Source organism: Eleutherodactylus coqui, chromosome 1 (assembly GCF_035609145.1).
Source record: "Eleutherodactylus coqui strain aEleCoq1 chromosome 1, aEleCoq1.hap1, whole genome shotgun sequence".
In the NCBI taxonomy this organism is placed as follows: domain Eukaryota; kingdom Metazoa; phylum Chordata; class Amphibia; order Anura; family Eleutherodactylidae; genus Eleutherodactylus; species Eleutherodactylus coqui.
In genome coordinates this window covers 290,699,030-290,714,985 of record NC_089837.1, presented here as the reverse complement: position 1 = coordinate 290,714,985, position 15,956 = coordinate 290,699,030, and the positions used below count along the sequence as shown (strand labels likewise).

At 43.8% G+C, this 15,956-nt stretch overlaps 1 protein-coding gene across 4 annotated transcripts in view; it reads left to right on the top strand.

Moving 5' to 3' along the window:
- RPS6KA1 (ribosomal protein S6 kinase A1) overlaps nt 1-12,718 on the top strand; it is a 180,558-nt gene extending 167,840 nt beyond the window's left edge. For all 4 annotated transcript variants that reach the window (XM_066573002.1, XM_066573012.1, XM_066573020.1 and 1 more), the window contains 2 exons: nt 6,950-7,087; nt 11,596-12,718. In XM_066573002.1, coding sequence (XP_066429099.1) covers nt 6,950-7,087; nt 11,596-11,718 — 261 coding nt within the window. In that variant the 3' untranslated portion in view covers nt 11,719-12,718. The remainder of the gene's footprint in view (nt 1-6,949; nt 7,088-11,595) is intronic.
- The last annotated feature ends 3,238 nt before the right edge of the window (nt 12,719-15,956 follow it).

Sequence of the window (15,956 nt, the reverse complement as noted above, 5' to 3'; positions counted from 1 at the left end):
CAGTGAATGGGACGCTGAAACACTTGATTCAAAAAGAATGGCAATATACCAAACATAGTCCTTTTGATATCAAGGGACTTTAAGGATAGAATCCTATTCTCGGAGGACGATGTAGCATTTTTTGAAGCTATCCCCAAAGTCGATACATCCATTTCTAAAATTACTAGGAGATCCTCCTTCCCCTTTGAGGATGTCTCATTTATGGGATTCCATGGATAATAAGGCTGATAGCGTGATGCGGAAAACTTGGACTTCGTCAGCTGATGATTGACTCTAATATTGCAGCCACGTCAGTAGCTAGATCTGTGTCAATATGGCTGGATCAGTTCCGTACATTAATAGACCAAAAAGCCACAAGGGAGGAAATCTCTAATTGTCTCCATCTTCTGAAATTGGCCACTGAATTTTTAGCAGACTCCTCTATGGAGTCAGTCTGCTTCAGGGCCCGTACCATGGTTCTCTCTAACACAGCCAGAAGATCCATATGGGTAAAGTCCTGGTCACGGGATAGCTTGTCAAAAAGTAGGTTTTGCTCCCTGCCATTCTTAGGCCACCACATATTTGGCCTGGACTTGGAACACCTGCTGGAGAAAGCAGCCAATAAAAGCTAGGGGTTACCGGTTACAAGGGAAAGGGGGAAGCTGGACGATGGTCTTACCCTAAAGGAGGAAAGGGTAAAATTCCACCCAAAAGTCCCCCTAGTCCTTCCACTCAACAAGTTGGCAGGAGATTGTACTCTTTCCATAGCGCATGGGAGGATATTACATCTAACGGATGGATTTTACGTTTAATAGCACATAGCTATAGGATGGAATTCTCGTAACCCCCTGAGCGATTCGGGGTAACCTCCTACCAGTCACTCTCCCTTCAACAGGCCTTACTCTTAGGGATTTAAAATCTGTTAGCACTAGGGGCCATCGTGCCCCTTCTCGAAGAGGACTACCAGAAAGGGTTTTATTCCCCTTTATTTTTTTTGGTAAAGAAACCAAACTCTTCATATCGAAACATGATAAACAAAAGTCCTAAATAAATTCATTCATTAATTAAAGGGGTTGTCCCGCGAAAGCAAGTGGGGTTATACACTTCTGTATGGCCATATTAATGCACTTTGTAATGTACATCGTGCATTAATTATGAGCCATACAGAAGTTATTCACTTACCTGTTCCGTTGCTAGCGTCCTCGTTTCCATGGTGCCGTCTAATTTCAGCATCTAATCGCCCGATTAGACGCGCTTGCACAGTCCGGTCTTCTCCCTGGTGAATGGGGCCGCTCGTGCCGGAGAGCTGGTCCTCGTAGCTCCGCCCCGTCACGTGTGCCAATTCCAGCCAATCAGGAGGCTGGAATCGGCAATGGACCACACAGAGCCCGCGGTGCACCATGGGAGAAGACCCGCGGTGCATCGTGGGTGAAGATCCCGGCGGCCATCTTGCTAAGGTAAGGAAGAAGTCGCCGCAGCGCGGGGATTCGGGTAAGTACTAAAGGGTTTGTTTTTTTTTAACACATGCATTGGGTTTGTCTCACGCCGAACGGGGGGCCTATTGAATTAAAAAAAAACCCGTTTCGGCGCGGGACAACCCCTTTAATGTAGACAAGGTCATGTCCACCATAGATTTAAAAGATGCTTACTACCACATCCCCATCCATCCCAACTCTCAAACATATTGGTTTGCATTGCAGATTTCCAGTTTGTTTACCCTTCGGGATTTGCTCTGCCCCTCAAGTATTCTCTAAAGTAGTTTTAGAGATGGTGTCACATTTGCGCAGTCTAAGCACAATCATTATCCCTTATCTGGATTTCCTCCCTATCGCAGAATCCCCAGCAAGTCTACATTCACAATTGAAATCTGCACTCTACTACAAGAGCTGGGTTGACTTGTTAACGCACAGAAATCTAGCCTGCGAGCTCAAAAATAATTTGGGGGGGGGGGGGTCATGCTGGATTCCCACCTCCAGTGCTCCTCCCTGACCCCTTCCAAAATGCAACACATTTTGGAGGCCTGTGAAACTCTACAGGGTTCCACTGGTATCTATTAGAAAGGCCATGAGAGTCTTGGGCCTGATGACCTCCTGTATTGATATTGTGCCTTGGCCACATTAGAATGCTGCAATCCTTTATTCTTAAAAGCTGGGGCAGGACACAGTCTTCGCAAATCGAATGGTTTCCATGTCACCCAAGGTCAAAGAGTCCCTTCGTTGGTGGATGTCTGTAGATAACCTTGCTAAAGCCACAGATTGGAATAGAGACCCTTCAGTCTTCATTACGGCTGATACTAGCTTGACTAGCTGGGGGCCCACCTACACGGGAAGTATATACAGAGGACTTGGAGCTCCAACCTCTAATTTCAAAGAATTAAGCGTAGTCTGGAAATCTCTATGCAACCTTAAAGCAGAGATAAGAGGGAAGCATGTTAAAATCTTCTAAGGTAACGTAAATGTATCGCTTATTCGCCTCCAGGGGTCCACCAGGAATCCCCACCTGCAGCGGTTGGCATCAAAGATACTACTCTGGGCGGAACAACTGACCCTTTCCCTATCAGCATTTCACGTAAAGGGATCAGAAAATGTCATAGTGGAGTACTTCAGCAGGAGGAAAGTGGATCCCGGAAAATGGACACTGCATCATCAAGTGTTCAATATTCTCACTTCGGAATGGGGCATCCTGCAAATATACCTATTTGCCTCCAGTGGAAACACCAACTGTCCCCTGTTTTTCTCCCAATGCGCAGATACATGGGCTGTAGGCACAGACTCCCTCTCCCACGTATGGGACTGGGACTTGGCTTGCGCCTTTTTTGCCCCTACCGCTAATCCATCTTGTGCTAAAAAAAAAAAGAGGTCCAGAGCTACCGTGATGATAGCTCCTTTCTGGCCCAAGGGGCCCTAGGTCCGGCTGCTAAACTCCCGCTGTCAGGGACCCCATTCACCTTCCGATGAAGTCGGACCTTCTACTCCAGGGACCGCTGGAGTACCCAGAGGTTCAAGCTAACCGCCTGGATGCTGCGAGCGTAAAACTTCTGGATCTAGGCCTATCTAATAGTCGTGTCAACCCTCTGCGAAAGCCTTAAACCCTCTACCAGGAAAATCTGCTCAAAAGTCTGGGGGAAATTTTCCAAGTGAATGGGTCAGGATATCGAGGACCTGCCTCAGCCAGAGATCCCCAAAATCGTTGACTTCTTGCAGGCAGAATTAGATAAAAGTTTTAGGCCTAATAACCTAAAGGTACAGGTCGCAGCTTTGGGGGGGCTGTCTTTGACCTGTTCCCGGCAGGACACAGATGGGTCAAGAAATTCCTTAAAGGAGCTATCGGACTTTATCCTTTTATCATGAATACTACTCCTTGTGATTTAACCCTAGTTTTGCAATCACTCTATGAGCCACCCTTTGAGCTCCTAGCAGATTTGTCTATTACTACTCTCACATATAAAGTTGCCCTGTTAGTAGCAGTTACATCAGCTAGACGAGTGGGAGAGATACAGGCCCTCTCCCATAAGGCACTATATGATGATCAATCCAAAGAAAATATTTACCCTAGATTCCTTCTTTCAACGAAAAGTCCTATCTGATTTCTATAGGGGACAATCGATAAACCCTTCCTTCCTTCTGCCCAGACCCCCGTAACGAGAAGTTCCACAATCTGGATGTTAGAAGTGGGCAGTATTGGCTTACCTAGAGGCAACACATTCCTCCAGAAATTCTGATAACCTCTTTATTCAATTTCAGGGGTCGTCCAGGAAAAAGGCCGCTTCTAAGGATACAGTCGCCCGGCGGGTCAAACGAGCTATTCCGGAGGCCTACAAATCCCAGGGTGCTTGTCCCCCTGAAGTACTGAAAGCCCACTCCACAGGGCCATAGATTGCTCCTGGGCAGAAAAAGGTCCTCCCACCACTGATCAAATCTGCAGAGCTGCCACGTGGTCTAACAACCACATGTTTAAGCATTGTAGACTAGATCTGGAGGCCGGTCGAGATACGAAAAGTATTACAGGCTGTAGTCCTGCCCTAAGCCCTTCCTTTGATCGGGTATTCCTCCATGTGTATGCTGTCATGATGACGAGGGGAACATAGGAATTTATCTTACCGTTAATTGCCCTTCTTGGAGTCAGCATGACAGCATACAGGCTTTCCCTCCCTGCCTTTTCGTTCTTCAAACCTTCCCATGTGAGATTAACGTGTTTTGCTTGTTTTCTGTTTAAAGGTGTTTTGAGCACAATAAGGAACACCTTCTGGTTAAGGCAATAATCACTTTAGTTATTTGGGACACAGTGGTGATTAGGTTTCTGACACTCCATAAACCAGATATCAATTTAAGAAACAAGACTTAATGCTTGGCCCAATGAGGCCCTCACAGAAGATGGCGACAAGAGCCTTGTTTCAGGGCAGCTCTACTGCAAGAGAACAAAATTGGATATTGTACTGTCCTACACTCATGGCGCCCTGGTACAGACTTAACAGAAAAGATGATCAGAAAGTTCCAACTTGGCTCCTCAAAAATTCTTCGAACTGCAACCAGACAGTTCTGTATATTGGCACTGACGATATTGCCTTGCCACCAGAGAGGAGTTGATCATGCCAATGCCTTTCCAGATAGTGGGGAGACCAAGAAAGCAACCATAGCTCTGTCTGTAGGAAACTGGTGAAGCTGGATTTCAAAGTGTAGACTGGTTGAAAAAGCCATAGCACGTCATAGGATTTCCATCATAACATGGCAGAAGAAGACAGTCCGGTACTGCCTGTATGTGAACTGGATCCATGCTTAGGAGCTGGAGGTGTGACTGGCGGTGCAGCAGCAGAACACAAATACATCCAGATAGGTGCATATGTTATACAGCTGGTAGATTCGGGCAGAGGGACGTCAATACAGATAGTGATATAAACATTATAGTATTGAACATGTGTAACTCATGGAAATATTGCTACAGTTTACATAGCTTTAGCTTCACAGACTTTGGCTGGCTGCACATGGCTGGGTTGGATTCCGCATGCGGTAGCCCACAGCAGAATCCAACCCGGTGACCAGCCTGTACCTGACGTCAGTCTTTCTTTTTCTGTACTGAGAATGGTCCGCACGGCGAGCCGTCAGACGTGCAGTCCAGTTTTTCTTTTAAATCCCTGATTTTCCCGCGTCATTGCTAGGCAACGACGTGGGTACCCACGACCTTTCCGCAATGTCATTGTGGAAAGGCCGTGTGTCGGACATCTTTCATTGACTTCAATGGAAGCCGTCCATGTGGAATCCGCACTGAAATGGAGCAGGCTGTGATTTCTTTTTTATTTTTTCCTCTGCGAGCGGAAATCGCTATTGTTTTTCGCTTGTGTGTAGGAAGAATTACTTTTTCATTGCATGCTATAGGTGGTATTTGCTGCAGAATCCGGAGGTGGACACCCACTCCTGATTCCACAATGCGAGTTCGGCCGTGTGCAGCCAGCCTTAACAGTACATGTTTGGTTGGTAAGAATACAACCACAAATTTTAACACAAAAATATAAAAGTACAGTTTTACATATTAAGGCATCTCATATAGGCGAGATCAACTTATAGAAGTCAGTGGAACGTGCTACATCCTTTTTAAGTATTAAAGGGGTTTTACATCATTAGAACATCCTACATGAATTTCTTTCAAAAACCTCACAACTGCATGGTTTGTGTGGTAATGCAGCTCAGCCTCCGTGAAGTGAATAGGACAGATGGGCCCACTGTAATCTGTTTATATGCTGTAGCTGCTATGGATTTTGGCATATAAGGGGTTAAACTGCCAGGCTCTGAGGATTCTCTGCTCCTGGCTGTTAGAGCAGAGGCCCGGTTATTAGTAGTCACTCTAGCCACTGCCTTAAAAATTTGTATGTGCAGGTTTAAAGCCCATTAATGAGAGGTTGGTAAAGAGGCGTTATTGCAGTCTCTAACAGGTTAAAATGTGAATGTTACCTGTGGCACATGTTTGTGTAATAGCACCCTAAGGGCTCATCCATGCGGGCATATGCAGTTTCGATCTGTAAAATATGCAGCATTTTCACGGCCTGAAACTGCAACTTTTCTGCGTATTTTGACTTTATTGATTTGTTTTTTTTTCCTTTTCGTGCTTGTGTTTGTTGACTTTTTCACACCCTCCAAAAAAAAAAAAAGAGAAAAGCCCCACTAATTTCTCCTGCCTCCATGTATAAATATGGTGTGTGTGTGTGTGTGTGTGTGTGTGTGTGTGTGTATTACTATTTATACATTTATCATGCGTATTTACCCTATCCCGTTGATTTTCAAGGTAATTTTGATCTGTAATACGGACCAAAACAGGACATGCGGCAATTTTTTTCACGTTGTGCAAAACACGTCTAGATAGTCCAAATGAAATCAATTGAGGTTAATCTCTCTGAATTACACGTGTTAAAAAAAATTTGAGCAATACGGAGCGCAAATACTCCAGTGTGAATGAGTCCTAACACTTATAGCCATTTTAAGTGTTAAAAACAGAATAATTTTTCTATTTATGAAGCTGATGATGTGCAGTCTTATATAGAATTGAGCCCAGCACATTCTGCCTAGACTTTTGGCTCCATAACACCCTCCGCAAACGCTAAAATGAGCTCGGCTGACAAAAAGAACTATGGATCGAAAACCAAGCTACATGGAAACCTATTTGATCACTGTCTGCTGCAGCATCCTCCTGACAGGTCGTAACAGATCAGTCAGCAGTAGCCCTGTATACTAGAACATGCCATGGCATTAGTCAGCCACGGGGTAGAAATCAAGCAGCAGCAAGCCCCTTGCCTACTTAACTTCCCAAAAAGTATTGGAGGGTGAATTAGCCTCCTCTTCCCCATGGTCCCTGTGATGCTGACCTGGTAGATTGTCCATTCTTGCAATGCTGTTTCTGTAGAGCACAATTTCAGAGCCATTTATGAGAGAATTTTTAGTGTTGCATCCATGTAATTAGATTTTTTTTTTTTCCCCCCCAGGATCTGGTGTCTCGGATGTTGCACGTGGATCCCCATCGCCGGCTTACTGCACGCCAAGTTCTACAACATGAGTGGATCACAAAACGGGATCTGCTACCGCAGAGTCAGCTTAACAGACAGGATGCACAGTTGGTGAAGGTGAAGCTTTCTCCTTGTACTTTTGTAATATGATCATAAACGGTGAAACATTTCTACATTTGAAAGTAGCATGTGGGATATGGTATGTAGCTTACTTGGAAAAGTAGATATAAGCAAAGATTCTATAAAAAGGTACACTATAAAAGTCTAAAAGACCAATACATTTGAGAGACACAACTACAGAAACATGTTTTACCTACAGCTTCATTTAGTAGAGAATATATCTGTACAGTACCTGACCTATTACCCCCCAGGTAATGGACCTGTGCTTCATACAGTCACATGAGAGGTGGGCCATGTATGGGTTAAGTCATGACTGCCGTAAATGTATATATTTATATTTGGTAAAGGCCTCATAGATCTCTCTCTATGTGGCTAGGTGGGCAACAGTAGAACTTTGCAAGTGAAAGTGTTATACAGCCAAATTCTTTCCCCTCCTTCTATATTTCATTAACAGCCTGTACAACAGATGTATATTTTACTTCTCAACTGTGAGTTAATTTTGCATCCCTAGAACTAATCATCATTTGCATATCCTTAGCCACCTTTTCTGACGTGTTTGATTGCAGTGTTTAGCCCTACATATTATTTTCCTAGGTGCAGCACTGACCGATGTTATCTACCTAGACAGTGTTTTTCTGCTACCGGTCCACCAAGGCCAAATATTGCCGAGAGCAGAAATACAAAATGTTTTTTTTCTAATACATACATGTTGCATAAGTACTTGAAACATGGGGCCTCGTGTACAATACCCAATTCCAAAAAACTCGGAACGCTGTGTAAAATGTCAATAAATGTACGAAAAGAGTATGCAATGATTTGGAAATCTCATATAGCCATATTTTATTTACAGTAGAACATAAAACACATCAGAAGTTGAAAGTGAGACCTTTTTCCAATTAATTTTTAAAAAATTAACTACTGTATATACTCGACTATAAGCCGACCCGAATCTAAGCCGAGGCACCTAGTTTACCACAAAAAACTGGGAAAACTTATTGACTAGAGTATAAGCCGCCCCACCCCCCCACCCCATAGTGATTTTCGGGGAAGGGCTTTAAATATAAGCATTTCCCTGAAAATCATCCCCAATTGCAGTAAAAAATTTTTAGAAATCTATACTTGCCTCTTTGCCGCTGTTGCGGCTCAGGCACGTCTAGCCGCTTGGGTCCCGTCACTGTAATGAAGTTTTTTTTCAGCAGGTGAAGATTTAAAATCCCCGCCTGCTGGAAGGGCTGTGTCGTTTTTTCGGGACAAGGACTCGAGTATAAGCCGAGGGGGGGCTTTTTCAGCATACAGTGTGCTGAAAAAGTCTGCTTATACTTGAGTATATATGGTAATGTTCAAATTGATGGCAGCAACTCATCTCAAAAAAAGTTAAAACGGCCATGTCTACCATTGTGTAGCATCCCCTCTTTTTTTTACAACAGTTGTAAAAGTGCTGGCGTTTTGGGAGAGGAATGTTGTCCCGTTCTTGTCTGATGTAGGATTCTAGCTGCTCAACAGCCCTGGGTCGTCTTTGCCAGATTTTTGGTTTCGGAATGTGTCAGGTCTTTTCTATTGGTGAAAGTTCTGGACAGCAGGCTGTTTCAGCACCCAGACTTTTCTGTGAAGTCATGTTGCTGTGATGCATGGAGTATGTGGTCTAGTATTGTCTTGCTGAAATATGCAATGCCTTCCCTGAAAGGTGTCTGGATGGGAGCATGTGTTCTAAAACCTCCATATACTGCTCAGCATTGATAGTACCTTTCCAGATGCGTAAGCTGCCTGTGCTATAAGCACTAATGCAAGTAAGGCAGATGGAACAATACCTCTGCAGCACCACCTATTGGTAGGCAGCATTCTTTCAAATCAATGTACGACTCTTAAACAAGTCTGCAGAGCAATGATTGTGTATGGATTTTGGCTTTTTTTCCAATTGCCAGACAGCTGTTTCGGGGTTTTTTCCCCCCCTAATCAGTGTGCAGTAGGATCCTGGCTTGGCTAGTGAGAGGCCTGTGACGTAGAAAGGTAGGGGTAACATCTCTCTTTAGGGAAAACACGAAGAAGGTGAGTGAGGAAACTTATAAGGCCATACATGCTCCTCTGGCCATAAGCACCAATGCAACCCTATACCATCAAAGATGCAGACTTTTGAACTGTGTGCTCATAACAAGCTGGCATGTCCCTCTCCTCTTGAGTTCTCAGAACACTGTCCCTGGTTTCCAAAAAGAACTTCAAATTTTGATTCATCTGACTACAGAATAATTTTTCATTTTGCCTCGGTCCATTTAAAATTGGCTTGGGCCAAGAGCAAACGCTGGCATTTTGCATTGTTATATTGTTTCTTCTTTGCATGATACAGCTTTAACCCTTTACAATCCATTTATTTTTTCTCATTCATTCTCCCTAGCTACAAATAAATTGGAGCTGGGGAGAATGGATGAGAAAAAATAAATTCTCCCTTCACCCTCCTGATCTGACAGAGTTCAGGAGGGTGTCAGCAGTCACATCAGTCATTCCTTCACATCACCACATCCCTTTAGCCTTCCGGCTCGGCGATCATGTGAAAGCTGAGGTCAGCTGCCACCTGGCGGTCACCTGATCGCCATGCGGAAGTGTTACTTCCGCATTCTCTCTTCATCCTCCCGGCTCGGCGATCATGTGATAGCTGAGGTCAGGTGACACCCGGTGGTCACATAATCTCCGGGCGGAATCTCTGTGCATTACATAGCACTAATTGAGCGCTATGTAGTGTGTAAAGGAGAAGACAAAGGGTTAAAAACCCTTTCTGCCTTCTCCTCGGGGGTCCTCGATGAGGACCAGTGCAGGAGTGCATCTGCACCCGATGTGTCTAACGATTGGGTGCAGATGCACCCCTGCACTGCAGTGTCAGGCCTCTCCCAACATCGGAGCTGTGGAGGAAAATGATGATGTTGGGGCAGGCCAGACATTGAATTGGAAAGGGTTAACTTGCATTTGTGGATTGAACGGCAGCGAATTGTGTACAGACAATTATTTTTGGAAGTATTTTTGAGCCCATGCAGTGATTTACATGACAAAATCATGCGTGTTATAATGCAGTGTCTAAGTGCCTACGTCCAATTAACCATCGGCCTTGTCCTTTTGTGTGCATGAATTTCTCAAAATTATCTGAATCTCTTGATATTATGCACTGTAGATGGTGGCATTTTCAAAATCTTCACAATTTTAAATCAAATGTTTTTTAGGTTAAGGTTTTTTGTTTTTTTTTCATTAATTCTGATATGTCATATATCACTTAAGACTTTTTCAGGCCTCTTTCACATGGGTAACAGCGATATCCACACAAGAAAATCGCTGTGATGTCAAAGCTCTGTGTGCGATATCGCTGCATTGTCTCGCAGCGATATCGCAACTTTGTAGCACTCTTTTGCCGGAATTTCCTACTATTTAAAAACCCCACCTCCCAGGAAGCGCTGGCTGATTGGCTGAGCCGTGGCGCTCGAGAACCAATCACTGCACCACATTTCAATGCTATGCAGGGAAAATATTGTAGCATGTCTTTTTCTTTTTGCTATATCGACCATTGTTTTCAATGACAGCCGCGTCAGAGGATTCCTTTAACCCCATTTTCCATGTGAAAACTCCTCTCATCCAGGGTTTTCCACGTAGATTGCAAGGGGGCGATAGTCAGCCCTGATTCACGGCCCAACATTGCCCACGCCAGTGTGAAGGAGCCCTGACTCTCCCTAGCGGTGCTGTTAGCTGAAGCACAACAGCGTGCCGCTAGACTTAACATAGGAACTTTGGTACATTGAGTGAGGTGTCAGGCAAGGTCAAGGTCAAATTTAAGATTTTACGGCAGTTGTGAGGATGTAACAAATCTAATGACGCTAAAATCATCCACCAAAAGTCACACAAAGGGGTGAAAGAAAAGACCTGTAGGCTGTTTTTTATTTTAGATTATTATTATTGTGGACACAATATGGTTATGAGAATTCCAAACCATTGCATTCTTTCTCTCCTTACATTTATTTGCTGTTTCATAGCATTCCAACTTTCTTGGGATTGTAGAATTTCAAAATACAGTATATACTTTAAAGCTGGGTTCACACTTGGCGTATTCCCGTCGGAAATCTCGCGGTTTGGCCGCAGCAAAAGCCGGGAGAACCGTCGCGGTTTAAGCCGCGGCGGCTTTGAAGCGGTCCGGCCGCTTGCTTTTCCGTTGCGGCCGGCTCTCCCATAGAGGAGAGCGCGGCCGCGACATAAACAAACAAAACAACGAAAGTAAATAGACATGCTGCTTCTTTTGAAACCGCAGCTGCGGTTTCAAACGGACTTACCGCAGCGGATTAGCCGTCCCGTGTGGACGAGGTTTCTGAGAAACCTCGTCCACATGGCTGGCTAATCCCGAGATTAGCGGCCGCGGGTGAATCTGCTGCGGCAGAACCGCGGCAAATCCGCCCTGTGTGAACCTAGGCTAATAGTTTTTATGTGCTGTTTTTGATGTGTTCAGTTTTATAATTGCATCTCTCTTCACTTTCTAGGGAGCTATGGCCGCCACATATTCTGCTTTAAATAGTTCCATTCCAGTCCCTCAGCTGCAGTCAATCAAATCCTCCCTACTTGCCCAGCGACGTGTCAAGAAACTGCCCTCTACAACTCTGTAGCCGGGTTTCTCATCTTACAAAATGATTCTCCTGTAATCGTGAATTGTGGTGGTAATTTTTAACCATTACCAGTTTTCATCAAAGGTGCAACACAGTATTTTACCATGAACATATAAAGCTGTGTTCCTCCTGCAAACATGGATTCGGTATAGCATGGGCTTGCTGTGCTACTTTTCTTAGTACAGTAGCAGGAGGGTCCAAGAACCATGGCATTGCCTAAATGATAAATGGTACAGTTGTTATAACAAGGCAGATATGACTACTTTTTTCACTGGAGGGTTGCCATTGCCATTCTGTAAATCATTCTAGGCCTCTACTCATCCCTTTGCAGCACTATCTCAGGGCGGTCTGTACTCTTCCTGTCTGTGACAGTAGAGACATTGCTATTTTACTTGTAAAACTCTGAGAAATGTTGAGTTTTAAAAATTGTTTTTGCCTTCTGCTTTGTGCTACAAAGACCAATACACCTTCAAATACATGACATGTTCATAAAAATGCAGATTTTTGGTGTATGTGAACACCCAAGGGCTCACCATGCTTTACTCATTCATGTATTATCTAAGGGCCTCCTCTGGTCAGGCACCAGAAGACAACCTGTCCAGTATCTTTTGCACCTGGCAAGGTCTGTGAAAAGCTCTAGCTTTCAAAACCAACACCACTTCAATACCAGAACATCTGGAATACAGTGTTTATCTGTGGAATGTCTGAGTGCGTGAAATAAATTGTCGAGTCCCAGTGCCCAAGTATCATCGATGTATAGAATTCAGGAGTTTTCTGAAGAAGGAATATGAATTGACAAAGAAATGTAGCCTCTGTAAATTGGCATGGATTGACGTGAATCACATTTACTCATCAGTACCCATTTTGTATAAACTGTAACATAGGATTCTTCGTTTCACTGTGCTGACCCTAAAAGGCCTCCCACTGACTGAATATGCCCATTATATACTACTGGATTTTTTGGTTGGTGGTTCTAATAAAGGGAAATACCTCTAGTAAATGTGTTTCAAGTTTTTATTGGCCAACGTGGAAATCTTTGTATATATTAATGTTCTGACTCCTTTTAATTGATGAATGTAGTGAATGAAAGATTGTTTATAGAAAATCCAAATAACATTTCCAGTTACTGCAGATAGAGGACACACAGCTACTCGTTCATGTAACTCTTCTCCAGGTTGTAGTGGCATCGCTTCCAGATAATGTTTAATATAGGAAGGAAAATTAGTAATTAGAACCTCCCCCACCCCAAACGTGCGGTCCTCCCTTTCACTGAGAGACTGCAGTTGGTGACTGATTGGTCACAACTCCAGTCTATTGATGCACTGCCAGCCGCACGATTGGTCAGGTTGGCGGTGCACTGAAAGAGGAGAGCAGAGTACATGGACCATGCATTGCGAGGTATGTACCACATGTAATCTTATATGTATAGTTGGTATAACTTCTACCAGCTACACATATATAACTATAAAGAGGAAATATTGGGTATATCAGCATGGTCCACATCACTATATACAGGGGATGTACATCTCTTGTATATAGTGATATGGAGCGTGCTGGTAGAACCTGGATATGTCCTGTATATAATTACATATGTACTACTGGTATAAAATATAAATCATGTATGTAGTGATATAGACCATGCTGGAATTTCACTATATACAGGGGGGTGTATAACGTATACCAGCTGTACATTATCTATATATATAAAATTGAATGTATGTCTGTCTGCGTGCGTGTCTGCGTGTCTGCGTGTCTGTTTGTCCTTTATGCGCTACTACACCATTCATCCGATCGCCATGAAACTTTGGGAAGTTGTTAAGTACACTCCTGGGAAGATTATAGGCATAGTACAAATATCCTACGATAAATGGCGCGCGAGCGTCGTCGAAAGTTACGCCCCCCCCCACGTAGATCGAATAAGTAAGCCACCTGCTATTGTGATGTCATCACTGATGTCATCAACATCGGACGCCCTTGAACATGCCCCAACATGTTCTATAAAGCTGCATTGTGATGTCATTAAGGCTCTATTATGACACGTACAGCTTGGAACCACTAGAGCACGCCAGCCAATTACCATTGGAGTTGGAAGTGGGTAAACAAGTACTAGGATATCTTCCTAAGAAGCCACAGCAGCCGGATAAATTGTATGTTCCACCCAACGGCTATTTTATTTAGCCCGCAAGGGGGAAGCAGCGGCCTACAAAATCTCATTCAGGTAGGTAGGTTCAGTTCTTGGAGGTTGGGGAATGCTTATGGGCAAGGCCTTATGTCTCATCCCAACTCGATTATTCAATTCTAAGCGCAAAAGAATTAGCGTCCAAATTTTACGTACGGAATTTAATTCTCTCACTTCCCAATGTCATAGAAACTTTAAATTTGCACGAGCATTGATTATGTCATAAATAGGAAAAGTTAATGGGTCCCAACTCGATTATTCAATTCAAAGCGCCAAAGAATTAGCGTTCAAATTTTACGTACGGAATCTAATTCTCTCATTTCCTGATGTCATAGATAGATAGATAAATAGATAGATAGACTGTATGCAATAACCCTGATAGATAGATAGATAGACTGTATGCAATAACCCAGATAGATAGATAGATAGATAGATAGATAGACTGTATGCAATGACACGTACAGCTTGAAACCATAAATACTAGAGCACGCCAGCCATTTACCGTCAGTCTCCATTGGAGTTGGAAGTGGGCAAACATGTACTAAGCTATCTTCCCAAGAAGCCACAGCAGCCGGATAAATTGGATGTTCCACACAACGGCTATTTTATTCAGCCTGCAAGGGGGAAGCAGCGGCCTACAAAACCTCAGTGGTCGCTGCTGCCGTCATCTAGATATATAAAAACGAATGTATGTATGTATGTCTGTCTTCGCAGCAACGCGCGACGGGTACATTGAATGTATGTCTGTCTGCGTGCGTGTCTGCGTGTCTGCGTGTCTGTTTGTCCTTTATGCGCTACTACACCATTCATCCGATCGCCATGAAACTTTGGGAAGTTGTTAAGTACACTCCTGGGAAGATTATAGGCATAGTACAAATATCCTACGATAAATGGCGCGCGAGCGTCGTCGAAAGTTACGCCCCCCACGTAGATCGAATAAGTAAGCCACCTGCTATTGTGATGTCATCACTGATGTCATCAACATCGGACGCCCTTGAACATGCCCCAACATGTTCTATAAAGCTGCATTGTGATGTCATTAAGGCTGTATTATGACACGTACAGCTTGGAACCACTAGAGCACGCCAGCCAATTACCATTGGAGTTGGAAGTGGGTAAACAAGTACTAGGATATCTTCCTAAGAAGCCACAGCAGCCGGATAAATTGTATGTTCCACCCAACGGCTATTTTATTCAGCCCGCAAGGGGGAAGCAGCGGCCTACAAAATCTCATTCAGGTAGGTAGGTTCAGTTCTTGGAGGTTGGGGAATGCTTATGGGCAAGGCCTTATGTCTCATCCCAACTCGATTATTCAATTCTAAGCGCAAAAGAATTAGCGTCCAAATTTTATGTACAGAATTTAATTCTCTCACTTCCCAATGTCATAGAAACTTGAAATTTGGCACGAGCATTGATTATGTCATAAATAGGAAAAGTTAATGGGTCCCAACTCGATTATTCAATTCAAAGCGCCAAAGAATTAGCGTTCAAATTTTATGTACGGAATCTAATTCTCTCATTTCCGGATGTCATAGATAGATAGATAGATAGATAGATAGATAGATAGACTGTATGCAATAACCTAGATAGATAGATAGATAGACTGTATGCAATGACACGTACAGCTTGAAACCATAAATACTAGAGCACGCCAGCCATTTACAGTCAGTCTCCATTGGAGTTGGAAGTGGGCAAACATGTACTAGGCTATCTTCCCAAGAAGCCACAGCAGCCGGATAAATTGGATGTTCCACACAACGGCTATTTTATTCAGCCTGCAAGGGGGAAGCAGCGGCCTACAAAACCTCAGTGGTCGCTGCTGCCGTCATCTAGATATATAAAAACGAATGTATGTATGTATGTCTGTCTTCGCAGCAACGCGCGACGGGTACGCTAGTATAGTTATATACAAAAGATATACAGGGAATTGGGGATTTCCACTTTTCTGCTCCATTCGCGAAGCAGGAAAGAGGGAATCCCCATGGCCGAATGGCTTCGTCTCTGGATGGAAGCGAACAGTGCCAGGCGCACCTTATTGACTATAATGGGGTGCATCCGC